At 36.1% G+C, this 24763-nt stretch overlaps 1 protein-coding gene across 12 annotated transcripts in view; it reads right to left on the bottom strand.

The window, feature by feature from the left end:
* ERC1 (ELKS/RAB6-interacting/CAST family member 1) overlaps positions 1-24763 on the bottom strand; it is a 327147-nt gene that overhangs the window by 247304 nt on the left and 55080 nt on the right. For all 12 annotated transcript variants that reach the window (XM_074269366.1, XM_074269372.1, XM_074269370.1 and 9 more), the window contains exon 3: positions 16657-17073. In XM_074269366.1, the coding sequence (XP_074125467.1) occupies positions 16657-17073 (417 nt within the window). The remainder of the gene's footprint in view (positions 1-16656; positions 17074-24763) is intronic.

Raw genomic sequence — 24763 nt, 5'->3', positions numbered from 1 at the left:
GGTTCACACCTTTAAAGGAGTTCACTCATTGGTCCACCCATTAGACTCACACCTTTAGAGAACATATAAAAGCCCACTCTCTGGGAGGAGGAGTCAAGATTTCATTCCAACTTCAACGTTCCTGCTGGCTAGAGACACTCAGACAAGAGCTCTCAGGAACCAAAGAGAGAGAGAGGCTTCTAAGAAAGCTAGCCAAGACCCAAATGAAGGAGAGGCCTCTAAGAAAGTTAGTTAAGCCCCAAATGAAGGAGACAAGACTTGAAGGAGAAAATAAAGGATCTGGAAATAAGATTTGGAAAGAGACAATAAAGGACTTTAACTCCTGGCTGCATTTGGGATTATTGAACTGAACTGAAAGGAAGGCTGCCTCCAGAAGCTCCCCAAGAAAACGATAACAATTTAGAGACAACAGAACATCACACTAACCCAATTATCAGACTTAAGAATATATCATAATTTAATTTAAATTTAGGTTCTGTAATCTCAGAAAGAACCCAATGCTTATCAGTTTTCTCCTAGCATTCTATAACTTCCTTCTAAACTTTCTAAACCTAACCTTCTTCTGTCTAATCTTGTAAACATACTTAAATCTTCTTTTCATTTTTGTATGTCTCTCTTGTGGTTTGACCAAACCTTTAGTAACTTTCATATTCTTTCCTCAATCCTTTCCTATTTCCTCTTTCCACATCTTCCCCTGCTTTTCCCTCTCTCTTCTGGGGATCTGCCCTCCTCTCCCACCCTAGTTCTGCTCCCTGGGCGGTCAGATTGTTTTAAGTCTCAGTCTCCCTAAGCAGGAAATTTCCAACCTGCTAGAAGCTCACTGGCCACTGCCTGGAGAGATCATAGTGTGAAGCCCCTGCTGTCCTTAGAGCCATCCCCAATGCACATGAGGACCCTCCCAGCACTTAAGGGTTCTAGCAGCCTGAGCGTGCTTGTGCATGCATCCACAGGATCTAACGGGACTCTCCATCTGGATACTTGAGACTTTACAACAAGGCTGAGAGAAGGTAACCTGAAGCCCAAGAAGTAAAATGGAAAGGCTTGAGTAGGGTTGCCCAAGCATGGGGCTCCATGGGGTAAGAAGGAGCTACTGCAGCCAAGTGGGTATGATTAGCAGGACTGGGAGTATTGCCCTGTTCTGCTCCCTGAGGAACAGGAAGAAGGTGGAGCAAAAAAAAATTACTCTGGGCTCACAGGGCCAGAGACTTGGAGGAAAAGAATTCAAGGTCCAAGAGAAACAGCAGAGAGGGAAAGCCTGTAGGGAAGAAATGAAAAGAAGAGGGGAATGAAAAGCTCCTGAGTCCATCATGGGATCTTGGAGCAGGAGGGGAAGGAAGGTGGTATATCCAAAGGTGACTAAGAACATTAAACCCATGTTCAGGCCACCTTTCCCGATTTTCTAAATTATATTGGGGCTAGGCAGTATTTAAAAGAAAGCCATACTCTTCTTCCTCAGATCCTTCCCTATGAATTTCACCCAATTCTTAGCAGGTTTCCCCCAAAGAAATCCTAAGGAGGATTTGGAAGCCTCCTCTCACTCTTCCTCTCCCCTCTCTCCATTTGGATTGTCATGTAGTTTATATTATTCTAAGGTTAGAGGGAAAATATATAAAGATAAGTAGATACAACTACACAAAGTGTATAATTGTACTTGGTTTGGGTGGGAGATAGGTCTGTGATTCTTAGTGTGACCAAGTCGTTTGACCTCTCAAATTCTGTTGTTAAAGAGTGAGATTAAATGGTGATGAGATGTATTCTCTGAAGATCCACTTAAAATATTATGACACTCAAGAAAGGTGGAATACAGTGCCTGGAGTTTCTTTGAAGGATGAGTACATAACCTTGATCTCTGTCATTAAGGGACAGATCATAAGACAACAATCATTTGTTAAGACTTCCTTAGAAAGACAGAAAGGTTGGAAGGATCCCAAGAAAGAAATGGTTGGGAAAGTGAAAATGAAAGTGAGTTCTGGCAGTATTTCACATGAGATTCAGAAGGGGATGCTGCCTATGGCATAAAGATGGCAGCCACTGTGACTCAGTATAGCCATAAGTACAAAGAAGTCTTCAAGGAATCCTTTAGAGATACTAACACACCATCCAGTACTGATTGGCACCTACACTGACCAATAGTAAGTATCTATTTGAAATGAAGGACTGAGTACCAAAAACTTGAGCAAAATCACTGAATTTCCCAGTGTTGTTGGGCACTTCCACTTGTGCACCTCCATATCTCATACTCTTCAAATCTTCAGAGATGATGAAATCTGGACTGGCTGTGTCATAATCCAGAGTGATGTCCACTTTACATTTTAAAAGCATCTCCATAATTTCAGGGATGGAATAAATAATCATGTTTATGGGAAAAGTATTTATTTCCATCTGGAGCACAGATTCATTCTTGATTAACACTCCTTTCACATCCTGGAGGTAATCCACATCTGGTTTCCTGCAAATATCCAGTGACTCTCGGATCCTCTTCTTTAATTTCTGACTCTAATGGGACAGTTCCCTTACTCCTTCAGACTTTTCACATTGGCCTTTCCCTGCTTCTGCACAATTGATAGATACTCAAGTTTCTCCTTCTCCAGGAACCATTGTACTTTCTGGAATTCAGAAGAGTTTCCTATTGAGTCTTCACCTGCTCTCCAAAAAAACCAGTTCCATCTTCTTATTAGCCATTTGTTACATAATATCCTTATTTTTCCTCCACAAATCTGTTGCAGTTTTTGGGAGTTTCTTTCTGAAGTTCTCAGCAACTTCATCTAAGCAATGGAGACTATGAGCCTTATGCTTTTGAGACTCAGAACAGGACAGGCAGATTAGACTCTGATAATCCTCAAGAACAGTTTCTGTACTTTCTGGTGCATCTCACACTTGTTCTGGACACCAGCATTCTGCAAACAATGAGACCTTAGTTTTTTGGTAATGTCTGCCCGTTTCCCAAATTACACATTGGTTTGAAAATCCCTCCACTGGGAGACAGCCCTGCACTTTGGACAAGAGAAAGGGGTTGAAGATTCCTGCCAGATGCTGCCAAGGCAACTATGACAAAAACTATGACCACACTAATGATCACTGGGTTTGTGAAGTACTGCCTGCAGATGGAGCAAATGAACTCTTCCAAGAAGTATTTCTTCCTTATTTTCTTCTGGTACCTTTCCTTAAGCTTTACTGCTCTGCTTTCAGCATAAGAAAATTCTCTCCTGTCCCATCTGACTTCACTGTTGGTGCTTTGGCATCCCAAAGACCTGGTAGATGAAAAAAAAAAAAAAAAGTCTTCCAACTGAGGCATCTCTCAGTGTACTGTAAATCAAACTGTGCAGGGTGTATGGTGGGTGGTTTAAACCTCTAATTGTGTTGCCCAGTTGCTCCTGGTGCAAGGTTCCCACAGGAGGACCCAAAGTCAGAAGAAATAAGGGAGAGGGAAACAAGGAGGAAGACATTTAAGACACCAAGTTCATCCAAACCATTTCAGGATATCACCATTTATCCTGACTTTTATCTTATCACTGACTGGACTTTGATAATTCAAGAACTTAAATACAATTCACATACACACGCAACATAATGTTATCAGTCCTCTTCAAAAACAAAGAATAAACATCTGCAATTGTTGTTGTTGTTATTATGCTTAAAATCATGAATTTTATCTTCTCCAGGCTAAATATCTCTACTTCCCTCCATGAAACTGTATATGATATGGTCTCAAGGTTCTTCATTATCAAGTTATCATCTGAAGAAAATGACAAAAAGCACAACATCAAGCTCAAATTACTACAGCACTTCAATAAAGACCACCTTGAAAGTCAACACCAGCAAATTCTTTTTATAAACTTCTCAGTCATGCTGAGTGAAATGAGTAGGACCAGAAGATCATTATATACTTCAACAACAATACTATATGATGATCAAGTCTGATGAACGTGGCCATCTTCAACAATGACATGAACCAAATCAAATCCAATAGAGCAGTAATGAACTGAACCAGCTACACCCAGCGAAAGAACTCTGGGAGATGAGTATGAACCACTACATAGAATTCCCAATCCCTCTATTTTTGTCCAACTGCATTTTTGATTTCCTTCACAGGCTAATTGTACACTATTTCAAAATCTGATTCTTTTTGTGCAGTGAAATAACTATATGGACGTGTATACATATATTGTATTTAACTTATACTTTAACATATTTAACATGTATTGATCAACCTGCCATCTAGAGGAAGGGGTGGGGGTGGGGGGGAGAAGAGAAAAAGTTGGAACAAAAGGTTTTGCAATTGTCAATGCTGAAAAATTACCCATGCATATATCTTGTAAATAAAAAGCGATTAAAAAAAAAAAAAACTAAAAAATAAATAAATGATGTGAGTACAACCAAGACAATATTGCATACAGCAAAAGATTATGATGATCCATTCTGATGAATGTGGCTCTTTTCAACAATAAGGTGATTTAGGCCAATTCCAAAAGATTTGTAATGGAGAGAACTATCTTCATCAGAACAAGGACAGTGGGAACTGAATATGTTTTAATATAGTATTTGCACCTTTTTTGTTATTTGCTTGCTTTTTTTCTTTCTCATTTCTTTCTCCTTTTTGATCTGATTTTTCTTGTGTAGCATGATAATTGCAGAAAGATGTTTAGAAGAATTGCATATGTTTAATATATATTGGGTTGTTTGCTTTCTAAGGGAGGAGGGGGTGGAAGGAAGTGAGAGAAAATTTTGGAAAACAGGGTTTTGCAAGGATGAATGTTGAAAGTTATCTACTTATGCATGTGTTTTGAAAATTAAAAGCTATTATTAAAAATATGATTTAAATTATTTTAAATTAATTATTAATTATTTTATCATCAAATATTATTTAAATAATATTTTATTAGAATATTATTTTTAAATATCAAAATACTATTTTAGGAATATTATTAAAAATTGTAAAAAATTTAAAGACATACTTTCTTTTATTTGTCTATTTTTTAATTTTTTGGGGGGGAGACAAATAGGGTTACATGACTTGCCCAAGATCACACAGCTAAATTGAACTCATCTTCTTTACCCAAAGGCCAGTGCTCTATTCACTGCACCACCTAGTTGCCTCTCAAATCACATTCTTAACCAGCATTCCTAATTCTGTTTCACTTCATCATCTTAACCATGACATTTGAGATTGTTCCTGGCAGTATCATTTGTGCTCACACTGAAGAGCAAAAGTCACTGACTTTAACTATAAGATTCTACACATCTTGGAAACTCATTCATCCTATGCCAGATAGATGGCAGATATCCATCTTTTTGTCATGAGGGCAACAAATATCTGCTTCAGTACACACACCTCAGAAGGAAATCAGCAATCATCATCAATTCTTTGTTTCTTCTTCCTCTTAAACTTACAATGAATGATCTCGCTCCCGAATTAATGATAGTTGAAATGAATTGCCTAAGTCTTCTGTCCCCTCCTCTTCCACCTCCTTTCCTTTCTCCTTACTCTTATCTTCTCTATCCCCAGCTAACAGTAAATCTCACAATTGCTAGAGATCAGAGAGTCACAAGGTCACTGATTTTATAGAGGAAGATACCTTAAAAGTCCCTGAGTTTAATTCTTTCATTTTATAAAGAAAATGAGGCATGAAGAGGTCAAGTGATTTGCCCAGAATCACAAAACTAGGGGATATAGGGCATTATTTGAACTCTGGTCCTCCTATTGCCAAGTCAAGACCTCAATCCACTTGGTACTCATCCAGCAATCAATGATCCTAAAAGTTTATCACTAGGCATGGTTTGTTTGGCTCTAGATGCAAAGAGGTTTTTTGCTTTGCTTTATTTTAATAGTTTGTTGGAAAGAATCTGCTGCTGTTTGAAGTTGTCCACCAGATGGTGTAATTTTCACAACAACTAAAGTAAATGAACAGAGGACTGGATAAAGATCATGTATCAGCAAAAGATAGTATACTAGGTGGATTTCTATCTTTGGGGTTTTTGCTTTATATTGCATGTTTTTTCAAGGATGGAGCTATTTTTAACCAGAACAATCATTTGGGTTTTTAATTTGTAAAATCCAAAAATACACAACTGTAGCCTGATAATAAAATTTTACAGATAAGAGTCTCATTTTATTTAGCACCCAAACCAAAAAGACTACATAACTGTGGTCCATACAGGTCTTTTTTCTCTGCTGAAGTTTAGTTATGAAGCTTAGTAATTATGTCTGTGGGACAAAAGGTATGCAAGCTTTCATAACTTTTGGTTCCAAATTTCTTTCCAGAATGACTGGACCAATTCACAACTAACTGCAAGAGCAGTCTATCAATATTTTCCCACAGATTTCCAACATGCCATTTTCTCTTTTTGCCACCTTTGCCAATCTAATGAGTGTAAGGTTTCTTTCTCTGCACTGATTCTCCTTGGTCTAGGTATCAAGACCATATCTGTACCACATAAGTAATTCGATTGCCTCATTTTCCCCCTACTTAAAAAAGAAGAAAAAAAAAATTTTGTAGTTCAGAAATATTTAATGATTCAAAGAATTTGCTTATAAACTCATATAATGCAGATTTTTTTTCTTTAAGAAACCACATTATATCTTCTTCAATTACAAGCTCTATTTCATGTTCTAGGCATTTCCTGTTTTTGTAAATATTCATCTACTTTATTTAGAATATCAATTTTATTGGTATACAATTGGGCAAATTAGTTTCTAATAATGTATTTCTTTCATTTTGAATTCACACTTTCAGTAGTAGTAATTTGGTTTTAACTAATGTTCTATGATATTGATGTGTTCCCTAAACCAGTAAATATCTAGTGTTTTTTACTGATTAAGCTGAATTTTTTTTCCTTTCAATTTTATGAATCTTTTTTACTTTCAGGATGTCTATTTTGATATTTAACTAGAATTTCATTTGTTAGTTTTCTAGGTGTTTTTGATTGCAAGCCCAATTCATTGTTCTGCTCTTTCCTCTCTTTTATTGATGAAAGTGCTTAGGAATATAATTTTTCCCAAAAGACTGCTTTGCCTACATTCCCCCAAATTTTTTTAATATTATTATCTTATTGCTATCTTAAATGAAATCACCAATTGCTTCCATGATTTGTTCTTTGTCTGCTGCAGTTCACAATATTGTCTTTAATTAGTTTTCCAGTTTTTCAGCAGCCTTTTATTTAACATAACTTTTATTGTATCATGATTCTTTAAAAATGGCTTAATATTTTGTATTTAGACACTATGCATATTTAATATTAATATTAATTCATTTTCTTTGTACCTTTCAATAAAATGTAGTTTCCCCATTTATCTCTTTTAGTTAAATCAATTTTTGCTGCTTTCTGGTCAATTCATGATTGCTATCCCTTGTCTTTTTTACTTCAGTTGAAACAAAAAAGATTTTGTTCCAATCCCTTACTTTAAGTCTATGTGAATTTTTCTATTTTGAATGTTTCTTACAAACAATATCTCACTGGACCTTGTGTTCTGTTACACTGAATTAATCAATCACAAATCATTTATCAAGCATCTACTATGTGCCAAGCACTGCACTAAGTGTTTGAGATATCTGAGGGAAAAAAAGCAAAAAACAATTCGTATCCTCAAGGAGTTTACAAACTAACAAAGGAGATAGCAAGCAAATGGATACATACAAAGCAAGCCATATACAGAATAGATAGGAAATAACTAACAGAGGGAAGGTACTAGAATTAAGAGGATTGGGAAAAGCTTCCCATAGAAATATTTCAGTTGAAACTTAAGGAAACCAAAAAAGTAATAGACAGAAAAAAGAAGGGAGAACCTTCTAGACATAAAAGACTATATTTGTTAGAGAGTACAGTATAAGGAAACTGGAAAAATAGGAAGGGCTTGGGTTACTTAGGCAGCATTTGTATTTATTCCTAGAGATAAAAGAAAACTACCGGCATTAATTGGGGAGGAGGGAAGGGAAGAGGAAGGGGAGAAAAAGAAGAGGGGAGCAGGACAAAGTGGGGAGGGGAAGGAGAGTAGGAAAAGGAATCCGACTTGGGTTTTCAGAAAATCGCCTTTTGAGGAAGAATGAAAAATGATTTGGAGTGGGGAGAGAATTGATGGCAACTCTACCAGAAGTTATTACAGCAGTTCAAGGATGAGAAGATGAAGACCTACACCGGGGAAAGAAATGGGCAAATGCAAGCAATGTCGCAAAGATATAAGTCATATCATTCCTATTTCCTTCCACATTAACTTCTTAAATTTTTCCTTCTTTTTGTTTCCCATCCCTTCTATTCAAGACAGTATGCTCTGATGTTCCTGTTCAACTGTTTCTCAGTCATGTCCAACACTTCATGACCTCATTTGGGGTTTTCTTGGCAGATAATGAAGTGACTGGCCATTTTCTTCTCCGATTCATTTTACAAATAAGAAAACTAAAAAAAAATAGAATTAGTAACTTGCTCATAGTCACCCAGTTAATAAGTATCTGAGGCCAAATTTGAATTCAGGAGGATAGTGTTCCTGACTGCAGATACAGTGTGTAACATGCTGTTGTCTCCAGAAGCTGCTGATCACTCTCTGGGAGGAGATCTGCTGTGTCAACTCAAATCTCTCGGACAGATTCTTCTTCCTGTAGAGAGCCGTTGTCTCCAGACAATTGCCGTTAACTCTGGTCCAGAGAAGTGATTTCCCTTCCTGCAGAGAGCTGTCTGGTCTAGAGCAGAGACTCCCTTTTTCTTCCAGAGCTGCCCTCTTTATCCTCCCAGAGAATGGGCGAGGGATAATACAAGGGCTTCTGGGAAGAATTACTTCAACCAATGAACTTGCTCCTCCTAAGCATGCAAGCTCTTCCACAGGAAAGGCCGGAACTAAAGAATTGTCAAGTACCGACTTAGCACTTAGTAAGAACCTAACATCTCCCCCTTTCTTTTGATTTAGAACATAGGGTGGTCATGACCTTGAAACACAAATCCATCAATATGGGAGGCATTACATATAATTACATAGATTACATAGTAACATAACATATGCTAGAAGTATGTAACAAATAACATGATCAAATAATCATAAATTGAGAATTTATAAATGTCCATAAGTCCATTGTCCATTAGTCCCATCTTGTGTTAGGAAATCCAATGATTCCTGCTGGTTTTTAAAGTTCTTAAACAGTCTTATTAAAAGTTCTTATTAGCCATGCTCTTTCAGTGTCAGATGTTTCTTAGATTTTCTCCTTTGTTTTGAGGTCTTTCTCTTTTTCTGTCTCTCTCTGATGGACAAGGCAATTACGACTCGTTGGCACCCATCTGATTCCTTCTCCATCTTAAGAAATACATGCAAACCCTCTCCCCCAGGCAGTTAACCTATCTGGTCCCTTCCCTTCACCACTTTCTGGGTCTCTCCACATCACCTGGCGATTAGCTAAGGACAGTGGAGCTGCTGGCACTGGACACTGCCCTTCTGGTAGGTTATAAAACCTGTCTGCCGGAGCCAGTGCATCTTTGTCAAAAATTAGAAAATTAATGGTATAGAAAACTAAATTTAGAAGTTCTCTAGGGTTGCCTGTGGCTCCCCCTTTCTTTTGTTTTTGGAAGAGTTTCTTAATGTTTCTGTTTCTTCTCGCTACTATTGCCTGACCTTGCGGATTAAAAGGTATTCCAGTAATGTGTAATATCTTATACTGCTCACAGAAGTGCACAAAATGTTTAGAACTATATGCAGGTCCATTATCTGTTTTTATTTCTTGTGGCACACCCATAATTGCAAATGCTTGGATAAGGAATTCAGTGACCACTCGAGCTGTCTCTTTTGCTGTTGGCACTGCAAAAGTGAATCCTGAAAAGGTATCCACTACCACGTGGATGAAAGACAGACGACCAAAAGATTTATAATGGGTCACATCCATTTGCCAGATTTCATTGGGTCTCAAACCATGAGGATTCTTCCCTGGAGGGAGTGTAAGAGCCTGGAAAGGAAGACAAGCTGTACAGCTTTTTACTATGCTCCTAGCTTCCTCTCTTGTGATTCCAAATTGTAAATGTAAAGCTCGAGCAGCCTGATGATATTTAGAATGAGATTCTTGTGCTTCCTGAAATAAAGGACTACTGGCAAACATGGTTAGAAGGCTATCTGCTTTTGAATTTCCATCAAAAATAGGACCTGGAAGTCCACTATGTGAGTGGACATGCAAGATATAAATCTTGCCTGGATGTTTTCTCACTTGCTCTTGAAGTTCCTTAAAGAGCTGATAAATATTAGAGGCTGCAAATTTTATTTGGGCTGTGGCAATTTTTTGTACTACACCTACTGAATAGGCTGAATCAGTAATTATATTTACGTCTCCTGGGTAATAAGTAAGAGCTAGCATGATAGCAAATAATTCATTCTGTTGAGTGACTGAAAAGGAGTCCTAACTACTCTCTTTATGGTTAAATCATGAGAGTATACAGCACAAATATTTTCTTTGGAGGCATCTGTAAAGATTGTTGGTCCTTTAAGAGGAACCTTAGAAATCTTTTCTTCAAAAATCCATCGCCAATTATGTAGTATCCGGGTTATCTTTAATGAAGATCCATGTGCAAAATTTGGAGCGGTGGCCAATAAAATTTGCCATTCTGGGATGGTCTCACAGCATACATTAATTTGTGCGTTAGTATAGAATGTGTATATTTTTTCAGGACTTATTCCAGATAATTGTATTACTCTCTTAATTGCCTTTAATAAAATTCTAGCCACAAGCACTGGGTAAGGAGTAAGGCTTTGTTCTGGTTGTGCTGGGAGGTTCACCCACTCAATCACACTGTCTCCTTGATGAAGGACTGCTGTGGGTGCCTCTTTTGTAGCAAAAACTGATATTTCCAAGGGTTTTTGAGTGACTCTTTCAACCACATTGGATAAAGCCAGTTCAACTTCTCTCAAAGCCTCTTGTGCTTCTTTTGTAAGCTGGCGTGGTGAATTTAAAGTGCTGTCTCCCTTTAAAATGTCATACAGAGGTTGCAGTTGATTGGTAGTTAAGACTAACACTGGACGCATCATTGGATATCTCCTATTAATTTTTGGAAATCATTTAAGGTGTTCAACTCCTCTGTTCTTAAAGAAAGCTTTTGTACTGTGAGTGTCTTAGGATATACTTCATATCCTAAATATTGAAAAGGAGCATGTCTTTGAATTTTTTCTGTAGCTATATGCAGTTTGTAGTACTTTAGTGTTTCCATGGTCTTTTGTAGACATGCTTCTAACATTTGTTCCTCAGGTGCACATCCCGAAATATCATCCATATAATGTAACAATATTACTTTTGGAAAGGCTTTTCTTGCTGGAGCAAGAGCAGCAGCAATATACATTTGGCAGATAGTAGGGCTGTTTTTCATTCCCTGTCGCAAAACTGTCCATTCATATCTTTTATAAGGCTCAGCCAAATTAACACTAGGCACTGAAAAAGCAAATCTTTTCATATCCTCCTTATCTAGAGGGATAGAATAGAAACAATCCTTAATGTCTATAACCCATAGAGGCCATTCTCTTGGCCACTGAGTAGGAGATGGAAGTCCAGGCTGAAGAGTTCCCATAGTTTCCATCGGTTCATTTACTCTTCTTAGATTAGTTAACATCCTCCATTTCCCAGATTTCTTTTTCACCACAAATACTGGGGAATTCCAAGGACTTAGAGAAGGCCGCAAGTGTCCTTGGTCAAGTTGTTCGTTCACTATGTCTAATAAGGCCTGAATTTTATCACTTCTTAAGGGCCACTGTTCTACCCACACTGGTGAATAAGTCTTCCACTGAATAGGAACTGGTGAAAGTGCAGATAGGCCTTCAACAGCAGCCCTGCCTAAAAGCCGAAGTGCTTATTTGTAATCCTATGTGCTGTAAAATGTCTCTTCCCCACAGATTGATGGGGATTTTTTCAACCACAAAAGGAGTAAAAACTCCTGTTTCACCTTCAAATATCCATCTCAAAGGCCTAGCACTAACTTCTGATGCTATTGATCCTCCTACCCCAGACATGTAGGTGTCTGCCTTAATCTTTGGCCAGTGACTGGGCCAATTGGCATCTCTAATAACTGTACAATCTGCACCCGAGTCTACCAATCTTTCAAATGGTACTCCATTTATATAAATAGTAAGCATAGGTCGGTCAGCAGTCACAGCTGCTGTCCAATATATTCCTGGATTTTGTTCATTGGAGTCAGAATCTAGGCGACTATCACCAGGTTGCTTATTAGGGGTACGTAACAATAAGCCTGATGCTACTACTTCTCCTGGTTGATAAATCACACGTCGTCTACCTGTGTTAGTGACTGGGATATTAGCTACACGTTCTCCAGTTTCCCACATCAGTGTATGCATGGACACTGTTTTGTAGGCACTCTCAGAAGGTGAAATGGTCAAGCCTACTGTGCCTGGAGGCAAAGGATCCATAGGCTCAACAGGAACAGATTTCACTTCTCCAGGGAGTATCTCAGTAGTGTCTACTGCACACAACTCTATTTTCCCTAATTTCAATCCCTTTCTTCCATCTGATTGCCTTTTGGCTGATTGATCATGTCTTAAAATTCTCTGGATGTAACCTCGGCTGCCATCGTGCCTCACTTGGGGGGCTGAAGCTGGGCCCCGCCTCTCATTTCCCTGGGTCAATCTACATTCGGAGCCCCAGTGGAGACCCTTGTGACATTTTGGACATGGAGTTTTAGGTCTTCTCTCACCCTGTCTTCTCACTGTATATCTACATTGAGCTCTTAGATGCCCAATTTTTCCACATTGAAAACATCGCCGAGTTTCTCTAGAAGTCCCTTGCCAGGAGGGACCCTGTCTTTCCACATTCTTCATTGTACGGGTGTAAAAAGCATTTGTTCCCACTGTAGCACATCGTCTTATGATCCCCTCTAGAGGAGCATCTTTGTCTAATCCCCATATAATTCTTTTGCAAATCTCATTGGCATTTTCCTTAGCCAGATGTCTGGTCATTATATCTGTAGCTGCATTTTCTCCAATAGTTCTTTTGACAGCAGTTTTCAAACGTCCCACAAAATCCGCAAAAGTTTCATTGGGACCTTGCTCTATTTTAATGAAAACCTCTCCCTGATCTTTCTGTCCAGGGAGGACACCCCAAGCTTTTATTGCAGCCTTAGCAATTTGCTCATATATTGTCATGGTATAATTAATCTGTTCTGAATTCTCTCCATACTGACCTTAACCAGCTAAGTGCTCAAAAGTGAATTTTGTGTTAACTGCTATTTCCAAATTGCATCTGACTTGGATTTTACATAATTCATGAAACTCCACAAGCCATAACAAATTTTCTCTAGGTTCTAGGCATGTCCTTGCTATGGATTTCCAATCATTTGGGGTTAGGACTTCATAAGACAAACCATCTAGTAACATTTTAACATAAGCTGATGTAGCCCCATAAAGGGTACAACCTTTTTTCAAATCTTTAATTTTATTTTTTAATTTTATTCAAATCTAAAGGTGCATATATTCTCCTTTTATGACCTACAGAGTCAATATCTTCAATCACAGGATATGTATGTATAAAATCACTTATATCCTGTCCTTCTCTCTTAGCTTTAACCAATGCTTTTTCTAATCTTGTCATAGGCTTAGGCTTCTTCACAGGTAATTCTGTTTCTGTTTCTGCCTCTTCCCCTCCTCCTTCTTCCTCCACCTCTGAAGGTGAAGTTGATGTGGGCCTATCAATAATCTGCTCTCTAAGCGGGGTTGAAGCTTCTTCAAGAGAATTAGAGTTATCACACCCTAATTCCTCATTTAAATCCCTTTGCTCTTGGGCAAGATCTTGATCTTTCCTTTTTTCCTCACACTTCCTCCTCTTATTAGCACTTAGTAAGAACCTAACAACAGTGTACTTATTCAATGTGCCACCTAATTGCCTTGCCGTTAATCTACCCTTCTTCTTTTTTCCCTTTTGCTTCTTTGTATCATATTTCCCTATTCAGTACAATATATATATATATATATTCTTACCTAACCCTTGTGTACTTGTTTTCTATATTTTCAATCTTTTGACATTGTTTTAACATGTTTTTGTTGTCTCATGGAGTTATTAGCTTATACTTGATCCATTCTAATTTTCAGAGAGATTGTTGCTTCAGTAAGTATCAAAATACTACTTGTACCACTACACTGTGCTATTTTCTTTTCTAATACTTTCTTCCATGGATCATATTTCTTTTCTAATTCTTTCCTCTAACTTACTTGTTTCATTTTTTAAAATCAAGTTTTTTAGTAGTGTTTCATTCCTTCCAGGAATTTTCACTGGATTTGTACTTATGTTGTGGTTTAGCGGGGAGGCTTTGTTGGTTTCTTTCTTGATGTGTTTAGCCTTTGCTTATATAAGTTTTGGAGTCTTTTTTTTCTTGCTTTGTATTCTTGGCATCCCCATCCCCATAACATGGAATCATTTCAGCCTATGTCTTATTTGGAACTTTTCTGGAGAGGGGGTTTGGGCTGAGCTTCTATTCTTTTGGGTCTTTCTGCTATTTTCTTAAGAGTTTTAACTGTTGGTGTTATTCCAAGATCTTAGGGACAATTTGGGCTGGGGATTCATAGCCCTGATCTGAGTTCTGGAAGTTCCTGCATAGGGTTTAGATCACAGCCCTTAACCTCTGAACCTGGCCCTGGCTAAATATCTAGTAAACTCTTACTGTACTCAGACATTATCCATCATTTGGAATACTCTTTAGGTTCAGATGACATTAGGCTTCTTTTTGGTCTTAGATTCTTGCCCAAGCAGAATAACTGCTGTACACTTCAGATGGGGTTAAGAGAAGAGCCTGTTCAGCGGTCAGTCATATACCCATCATCACTAAGCCCACATCCCTTCCTCCACACACCCGGGATATGTATCCTGGAATTATGGAGTAAGCAATGGAAATGCTAGTTGGGTCTTTTTCCTACTCTCCACTTTCCACCAGTTTGGTTTGGACTGGGTTGGTTTGGTATCCAGGAAAAAAACGCCTTATCCAAGGTAAGCTCAGCCCCTGAAATTTCCTCATCATGCTGTTAACTCAGTTTTGGATTCTCAACACTGTACTAGTTATATTTATTGCTACTTATTCTGACAGTTTTTTCTATTATACACACACTTAAGAACAATGCTTTTCTTGTGCTTAATCAGTTTTTATTAATTACTAAAAATAAATAATGAATTGGCAGTTTTATTTTAAGCATATTCCTTAAGTCATATTTTTAATTTATTAAGTTAGACCCTTTCAGAAGTGATGCAGGGGAATCTTCCAAATTGAATAAAGAGTACTGAGTTCAGATACTTCTTTTACTTTGTAACTGAAAGGACTGGTCTTTTAGTACATTCTAAAGTACATTTAATACATTACAAGCTACAAACTTGGAATAATATTTGTTACATTCCCAATTATACAAGAATCTTTTGAGAACTGATTATGCTATATCTATAAAAATATTTGTTACTTCTTCAACAAACACTAAAACACAAATAAAATGGTATAGTGAATAACTGACATTAAGTATAAATACTAGGTAATGATGGGATTTAGGAAAGATGAAAGGAATAGCCTCTTCCCCACTAGAGAATTATCAGTTTCAATTTATAAAAATTTAAGATAATATAGAATTTAAATATTTTTGGACTATACTACATTGTGTAACATCTTGCTCTCTCTCTCTCTTTTTTTTTTTACAGGCTATATATTATACTAGAATTTAACTATCTAGCTATGGCCACCTTTTGGAAGTAGCTATTATATTTTTCCTTAAAATATTATTGGCACAGCTTTCCTTTTAATAAATTCTTAAATGCCCTAATCTTCATGTATTTTTTTCCTTTTCATGTAAAGAAGTAACTTCAATTTATTCTCACTGTTTTTACTGAGATATACAGTAATATTCAAAAACATGACAATTCTTGTAACAGCTAATTTCATTACACATATAATATGAGGGCATATATCTGTTTAAAAAAAAAAAATTTTTTTTAAGTTGTAAAGAGACCGACAAGTAAATCGCTTGAGTCACATCACCTTACAGAAAACAATATCTGAAAGCACATTTTCTCCTCTTAGTCACAAAGGATAGCATTTTAAAGCTATCAGATTAAAAGAGTTTTGTTATGTACAAATGAAAATAAAACAATGAATATTGTGTTAATTGCTGAATATGAGTTGAAGACTATGTTTCTCTTTTAAATGTATGTAACACTCTTCCTTTAAATATTTCTTTTCTGGCTGTATCTACATAGCAGTCAATGACTTTATCAAATGCTCTTTTACAGTTAAAGTAACTGTTTCCATGGAAACCACAGGGCAATCATTTATTATAACTGTCAAGATCTTCCTATGTACTCTAGTAATTACACATGGCTGTTTTATTCATTTTTTTAATTGAACAATGATCAGCTTTTAAGAGATAGTAGCCACTTCTCCTTGTCCACATATAAAAACAATGTAAGAAGTCACAAGAAACTGAGTGACTAAATCTTTAGATAGGGTTCTTTAGAAATCCTAGAGATAACAGCCTACTTTAATTCAGCAGACAGTTATCCTCTACTTAGTAGGCAAGAAAGAATAAACATCACAGAAAAATTCAACAGAAAAAGAGATGCCTTCTTCTTCTGGGATAACAAAATAGATAACTGTTACACAGAAGACATGCCTAGCAAAAGACAAAAACAAGGATAATGACAACCAAAAAGTTAAGACACTCACCTCTCTCAACATATTGCTCTCTTTTTCCTTTTGCTCCAGAAGACTTTCCAGGTGATGTACATGCATCTCTGCCTCAGCCAGACGTCTTGTTCTTTCATGGTCTTCTTCAGTAGCCTTGGCAGATAGTCCTTTACTCTGCAACATCTCCAAAAGCTTTTTTATGGACTCATCCCGTGCATTCAGTGTTTGTTTCTGAGTCTCAATGCGCAGCTCCATTTCTTCAAGAGTCTTACGAAGAAGAAATAGCTCCTTGGCTTGCCTCTCATGTTCAGCATGTAGCCTCTGAAAGTTCTCTTCAGTCAGCTCTGCTGCAAAGGGTTCACTAGCTCTATTAGTGGTGTCTTGCTGAAATAGCTGGTTTAGGTCCCTCTGGATCCGCAATTCATCCTGGAGAGCCTGGATTGTCATCTGCATGTGCTTTAATGACAAAAAAACCCAAAAATCCTAAATCAGTAACTTGATATTGAGGAATAATGAGATTATAGTTAGATCCTTGGGTAAGCTAGAAATTAACTAAGGGCATTTCTTACAATCCCGCATTTTACACAGGAGATGTCTTTCTTATTTTATCCTCAAATGAAGGGGAGAAAGACTGATTTACAAAATGCCAAAAATTCAACCAGTACCATAAATAATTCTGAAAGGAATTAACCAAGATGTAAGATTTCTCAAAACATAAGTGAGTAATTTATTTTCCACATATATATTCTAGGGCAGGGATGGGGAACATCTGGTCTATAGGCCATATAAGGTCCACAGACAATGATGAGTTGAAAGCCAGATACAACAACCTCCCTACTGCTTGAATTCTCTTAAGTTGACAATTTGGTATGACTCATTAATGATATTATCAATATCCAAATAGCTCTTGGCAGAAAAATAGTTCCCCACCTCTGTCCTAAGCTATCAAGTATAGCTATAAATAGCCTAAAAATTAGATGATAATTTTTTTCTTGCATATAAAAAAAAAAGAGAGAGACTAAACTACTTTAAAAGTACCTCAATTGACCTAAACATCAACAAAATTAGGCATTAATCTCTGATGAAATTTAAATGAAAGAAGATAGGGCAGCAAACACTCACACAGAGACTCAATTTACCAAATCACAATGAATGTGCTCATTATTATAAAGAGAGTTTAGAGGAACCACAGGGGTTGAGTCCAATATATACAAAAACATCTCTATTGAAATATATACAGTAATTGACCATCCAGAATTTGCTTAAAAACTATTAGTAAATTTATTTAAATCATTACAAGTTACATCCATTAGTCCTGATTCTGCATTCTGGGGCCAAGAAGGGCAAATCTAAAACGTCTGAATACTTGAGAGAGCTAAGACTTTTCTTCTATGTCATGATCTCGATGCCTTTCCTCCTCTGTCTCCCTCTGGCTCAAGGTCATCAATGTCTTTCTTAAAAAGTGATATTTAAAGCAGAGTATAGAACTATTTCCTTTCTTACTTTGAAAAGCAATGTATTAAATCAGACCACAGTTTTAATTCAGCCTAAAATTGCATTGGCTTAATTATTCAATTATACTGGCCTTGCTGATTAAGTAGATATGGTCTTTTTTTCAACTGAACTGGTATCTAGCCACACCTTCCATGTTTTGAATCTGTGAAGAAGATTTTTCTTAACCCAAATATACAAGTTCATATTTATTCCTATTAGAATTCATCTAATTCAATCAGCCCAACAATGTCTTCTATCAAGACATCTTTGGACCCAGATTCTGACATAAAATGTTAATTATTTCTCCTAGGACAGTTCTGTCCACCTTTTCCAAACTCCCTCAATTATCAACACTCTCATCCTTGAAATTACTTAGATCGCCCCCCACCTGTGTGTGTGTGTGTAAGAGAAAGAGAGAGAGAGAGAGAGAGAGAGAGAGAGAGAGAGAGAGAGAGAGAGAGAGAGAGAGAGAAAGAGAGAGAGAGAGAGAGAAAGAGAGAGAGAACATGTTGCATTCCTTTAGCAGAACTTAAATTCCATGAAGGAATTTTTATCTTTATAGCCACAGAATTTTTATATTAATATATCATTTATATATAGCAATGAATGCTTATAGAAATGAATAACAATACAAATAGATGTACTTATTATTTTAGGATTATGACTTATTACTAAGAAGTAATAACTAGTTTCCATATTCTACAGAAATCAATTTTACATGTCTGGTAATTAAAAAAATCAACTAATTTTAGAAACCGAGGCCTTGGTCAGATGTGAGAGGACCTAACTAGTCTGCTTCTACATTTTAAAGAGAGTAAAAATTAAATTTGGTTCACCATAAAATGAGCCAACTTCAAGGGTGAAAAAAGTAGTATTTAAGTGGAAGATTCCAATACCTGAATAGTGGACACAATGACTAAAAACACCCAGATTTTATTCTCTAATTCCCTAGTAGTACTGGAGGCCTAGACTGGGGTGAGTGGCTACAGCTTTGTGCATTTGTTGTATTTTTCCATTGTTTTCTTTTAAAACTCGAGTTTTATGTTGCAAAGTATAAGTCCTTTGGGCTCTTAATGAGGTTCAGTCCCAGCAATCTTTTGGTTTTCAGAAGGCAGCCAAAGTAGAAAAAGTTTACAGCAGTAGAATATCCAGTACAACACTCTTACACTATCATTTGACACAGTGAAAGGTAAGATTCAGGTTAAAAAAAGTTTTGGATTTTTTTTTTAATTTAATTCAATGATATATTAAGAATAGCCTTTTATTTTTAAAATATGTACAAAGATAATTTTCAAGTTATCTTTACAAAAAAAAAAATACTCCAAATTTGTCTCTCCTTTTCTCCCCACTCCTTCCTTCCTCTAGACAGCAAGCAATCCAATATATGTTAAACTTGTGCAATTCTTCTATACATATTTCCACCTTTATCATGCTGCACAAGAAAAGATATTTAAATTACACTGTCACAGACTGGGAGCCACTCAATCATCTTTCAAGAAACTGTCAAAAGAATAAAAGAATAGAGGGAAAGCCTGAGGAGGAGAGCTGATAGCCCAAGGAGGGGAGATGATAGAAGGGAAGGCAGATTAAGGTAGAGGATAATCAGAACCAAATTCCTTTTGAGGAGAAAGAGTGAAAGAAGAGAGAGAATAGAATAAAAAGATGAAGGGAAATATAGTTAGAAAAGTAATTTTTAAAAAAAATTTTAAGCAAGTTTCTCTGATAATGGCCTCATTTCTTATATCAAGAACTGAATAAGAACCATTCCCCAATTGATAAATGATCAAAAAATATGATCACGTATCAGATGAAGAAATCAAAGCTATCTATAGTCATATGAAAAAAAAAATTGGTATGCTCAGAAGCTTGAACCTTTGCTTCCACAATGATTTCAGATTTCAATCTAATAAGTAATCAAAGTTCTAAAGAATTTAAAAGAATGTGTAAGCAAAATACAAAGAACAAAAGGCTTGAAAATGAATATAATAAAGTAGGTATAGTGAATAAAATAATAAAAGATAGAAGTTGAGATCTTCATTTCATAATACCATGTAAAAGCAACAAACAGCAACTAAAACACTAAGATCATAATGCTATAACCTTAACATAATACCTAATAGAAAACATCAGTAAGATTCACATCATTCAGGCATGATAAAATCACACTGCCTTGACATTTGGGAAAAAAACTGTAGTTAGATCTTAAGCAACATAATGTCAAAATGAAATTTAAAAGTGCCTATAAATGAAATCCAGAAAGTGAGTGTGCAAACTTAGAAATAATATTCTATTTCCCATTTTTGTATAGGTAACTTATTTTAAAAGAACTATTAAAATATCTATGTTTGTAGAATTCAAACAAATACTATGAAAAGAATACTTCAAGATTACAAATTTCAGATGTTGCAAGGAGAAAAAGAATTTCGAATACGCATTTATTTTTAACACATATTTCTTCCAAGAAAACAACAAAAATACATGAGAAAGGCAAAAGAAAAAAGAAAAGCTCCATAATTATCCAGACAAATGTAAATAATTTTTTTCACATCAAATTAAATGGAAAGAAACACTCTTTATGATGACACAATTTAGCAAAAATAAATGGCAAAGATGACACATTCGTTCTTTACCAAAAGGAAAATTATTATATAAAATCACTTGAGAATGAAAAATTTCAGAAGGTAAAAAATTACATTCAGTCACTTGGATTGTAACTTTAAATGGACCAAAACTTCACCAATATCAGGAAATATATATTAAACAGAATAAAAAATACCAATTTTAAAAGTTCCTTAAAAAGCAGGATTAAATTAAATTAATAGTCATGCTACCTAAAAAAATAGCACTGAAAAAATATTTTTATTGAAGTTCTGGTTTTGTCATTATCAAATGCTAAATATTTGAATACTCATCATTTATGACAATTGTCCATATGTAAGTCATCTCAATTAAGCAACATCCTTCCCCTTAGATTTCTATATAATATATCTTTTAGACTGATCTGTCAAGAAGAATTTTGAGTTAGTCATAGGTACTATATTAATAAATGAATTTTTTAAAAAATTATTAAGCATTCACCATGTGATAAGCAGCAAGAATACAAATAGACAAGACAATTCTTGCTATCAAGTAACTCAGATCCTAATGAAGGAAACACACACAGATTTCAGCTTCAAATCAAACAGAAAGGCCAAAGGGTTCATAGGATAGAGCAGCAAGACAATGCATTTCTTTAGAATTATTTTATTAATAACATCATATCCATTTGTAATGTTTAATCATTTAACACTGCAAATGAATTTGGTGGTGAGAAGCTTCTCTTCTGAGTCAACAATATATTATCGAGAAAGATTTTGGTGGTAAGAAACTTCTCTTCTGGGTCTTCAATGACCATGGTTATGTCACAAAGTATTAGCTACCCGCCTTTGAGACAGGAGGAGGAGAGAAAGCAATTATTACTATTGTACTCATCTCAAATCATATTTCAGAATTGTTCACTATATTCAAGATTCAGTCAGGTCAATAAACATTTGTTAAATGCCTACAATATATTAAATCAAAAAAAAATTTTATTAAGCACCTATCAGCTCAGGGGATACAAAAAGAAACAAAAGACAATCCCTCAACTCAAAGAGCTTACAATATAATCTAATGGGGGAGAAAATAAACAAATACTTACAGTCAAGCTTTAAGGGGATAAATTGGAAACAATTAGCAGAAGAAAGCAATTGAAATTAAGAGGGGTTGGGAAAGGCTTCCCACAAGAGATGAAATTTTAGTTGGAACATTAAAGAAGCCAGGAAGAGAGATGAGATGAGGAGAGAGTATTCCGGGTATGATGATCAGCCAGAGAAAATGCCATTAGTTAAGAGATGGACTGTCTTGTTGGTGGAACAGTCAAGAGGCTGGTGTCAATGGATTAAAAGAGTACATGGTAGGGAGGAAGAAGTTAAAATACTGGAAAGATAGAAGAGGGCAAATTATGAAAGACTTTGAATGTCAAAGAGCATTTTGTATTTGATTTTAAAGGCAAGAGGGAGTCCCTGGAATTTATTGAGTAAGGGGACAGCATAGTCAGACCTGGCTTTAAGAAAATCACTCTGGTGATTTTGGCTGAATGGAGGATGAACTGGAGTAGGGAGAGGCTTGAGGGCAAATCCACCACAGGTTATTGTATTAATACAGGCATTAAATGGTGAGGGCCTGCACTACAGTGTCTGAGAATAGGAGGCACATTCAAGAGATAATCGCAAAATCAACTTGAAAATTTTAGGAAACATATGGAACAATGGGTAGTTAGATAGTGAGAAATCCAGGATGACTTCTAGATGGCAAACCTGGGGAAATGGGAAAAGAATGGTTTCCTCTTTAATAAGGAAGATGGGGGAGGAAGAAGTTAGAAGGGAAAGCATCAGGTTTTGGACATGCTGAGTTTATGACTGAACTGGAAAGTGAGTGACTCCTCTCAGTTGAATAAGTTATGTTAGATGAATGTAATGGAATATTATTGTTGTATAAGAAATGATATGGATAAGAAAAGCTTGGAAAGATTTACATGACCTGATGATCAGCGAGTTACAAAAGATTGTACACAGCAACAAGATTATATGATAATCAACTGTGATGGACATGGTTTTTTTTCAACAATGAGATGATCCAAGGCATTAATAGATTTGAGATGCAAAGAATCATCCACATCCAGAGAGAGAACTAAAGAGACTGGATATGGATTAAACTATAATATTTTCACCTTTTTTGTTGTAGTTTTTGTATATTTGCTTGTTTTTTTTTCTTGTTTTTTTTCCCTTTTGTTCTTATTTTTCTTGCATAGTATGAAAAATATGAAAATTTGTTTTAAAGAAAAACTGTATGACCTCTATTGAATTGCTTACTCTCTAGAGGATGGGGCTGCAGAGGAAGGAAAAAAATTTGGAACACAAGGTTTTGTAAAGATAAATATTGAAAACCAATTTTGCACATATTTGGAAAAATAAAAAGCTATTAAAATAATAAAAAACTCTTGACTTCCAAAATGTCTGAAAAGTAGATGGAGATGTGATATTGGACTTTAGAGGTTGCAGCAGGAGAGGTAGATGATATATTAGATTATCAAAGGTATGGTAATTAAATTCATAGGAAATGATGAGATCTTTTATCTATGAAAAAGACAGAGAGAGAAGAAAAGAGGACCCAAGACAGAACTTTTTTAGACAGTGTGATCTAGGTGAAGATCCTGCACAAAGGAGACTAAAAAGAAGCAGTTAAATAGGCAAAAGAAAAATCAAAATAGAGTGATATCCTGAAAACCAAGAGGAGAGAATGATCAGCAGTGTCTAAAACTGCAGAGAAATCAAAAAGAATGAGAATAAAGGAAAGGCCATTGGATTTGGCTACTATTAAAGTCGTTGGCAATCTTACAGAGTGGATGAAATTCAATGGAATGATAAAATTGGAAATCAAAATGTAATGGTTAAGAAGAGAGTGAGAGGAGATGGAAACACCTTTTTTGTAGAGGTTCTTTTCAAGCAGTCTGTCTACAAAGGGCAGATGAAACGTAGCATGACAGGGAAACATAGGAAACAGGGATAGAACCACCAAGTAAGTGATTTCTAAGAAAAAGAGGACATATGGACATGTTTATAGGGAGCAGGGAAGGATCCAGTAAACAGGGAAAAATTGAAGGTAAGTGGGAACTGGGGATGAGAGGGAGAAATCTGCTAGAAGAGATGAAATGGAATGGGCTCACTTGAGCAGTAGAGGCTTTAGCTTTGGAAAAGAGTTAAGTTGTCTCACAATAAGTGGAATAGGAAGGCTGAAGGAGATTGTAGAGAAGACAAAAGAGTTATATGAACAGAAGAAAGGGAGTTTAAGGTAAGAAAAAGAGCTCAATTTTTTTTTCTGTAAAATATAAGGCAAGGTTCTTAGTTGAGAAGAAGGGGAGTCATGGGAGGTTTGAGGAGAGATTTAAAAAATGTTTCGAAGAGAGACTATGAACAGGAGGATAGTAAACTAATGACCACTGGGAAGGAAAGAAAATGCACTCCAAAAAAAAAGTATACTCTCAGGGAGTTCAAGGTCTAATGGTAACACATGAGCCTAGTTTTGAAGGAAAAAAGGAACTTTGAAATGTATAATAGTATATTCCAGACATTGATCCTTGTTGGTGGGAGGAATGAGACAAATACAGAGGCAATTTTGGGAACCTGCCTAGCTGGAATGTAAAATATATGAGATGAGTAAAAGAATTTTGTACCTCTGGAATGAGCTGTCTAAGTGGACAGAATGTACTAGATAGGAGAAAACTTCTATAGGTGAGAGATGAGAGAAATAGAATACTCAAGGAAAACTCCAATAATGTGAACCTGAAGAACTAGAAAAATAGCTATTCTGATGACCCCAACAATGAAAAATGTCAGAATTGACCAATGCAGAGAGCAATGCTGAGTTGGTAGATCAATGGTAAAATATGCTCCCTCAAGAGAAAGGAGGTGTCCTACAAGTACAGAGAATGCTACCTTTTCTAATTTGGCTAAATGTGTTAATTAGGATATTTGATCACACTTATTGGTTAGAAGGAAGGTACTCTGGCAATGGTCTCAGACTGCTTCAGTGGCTCTCCCTTCTCTGGCGTTTTCTTTGGTTCTCCTTTTGA

Source organism: Sminthopsis crassicaudata, chromosome 5 (assembly GCF_048593235.1).
Source record: "Sminthopsis crassicaudata isolate SCR6 chromosome 5, ASM4859323v1, whole genome shotgun sequence".
In the NCBI taxonomy this organism is placed as follows: domain Eukaryota; kingdom Metazoa; phylum Chordata; class Mammalia; order Dasyuromorphia; family Dasyuridae; genus Sminthopsis; species Sminthopsis crassicaudata.
Note: the sequence above shows the minus strand (reverse complement) of the source record. Positions and strands in the feature narration are given on the sequence as shown.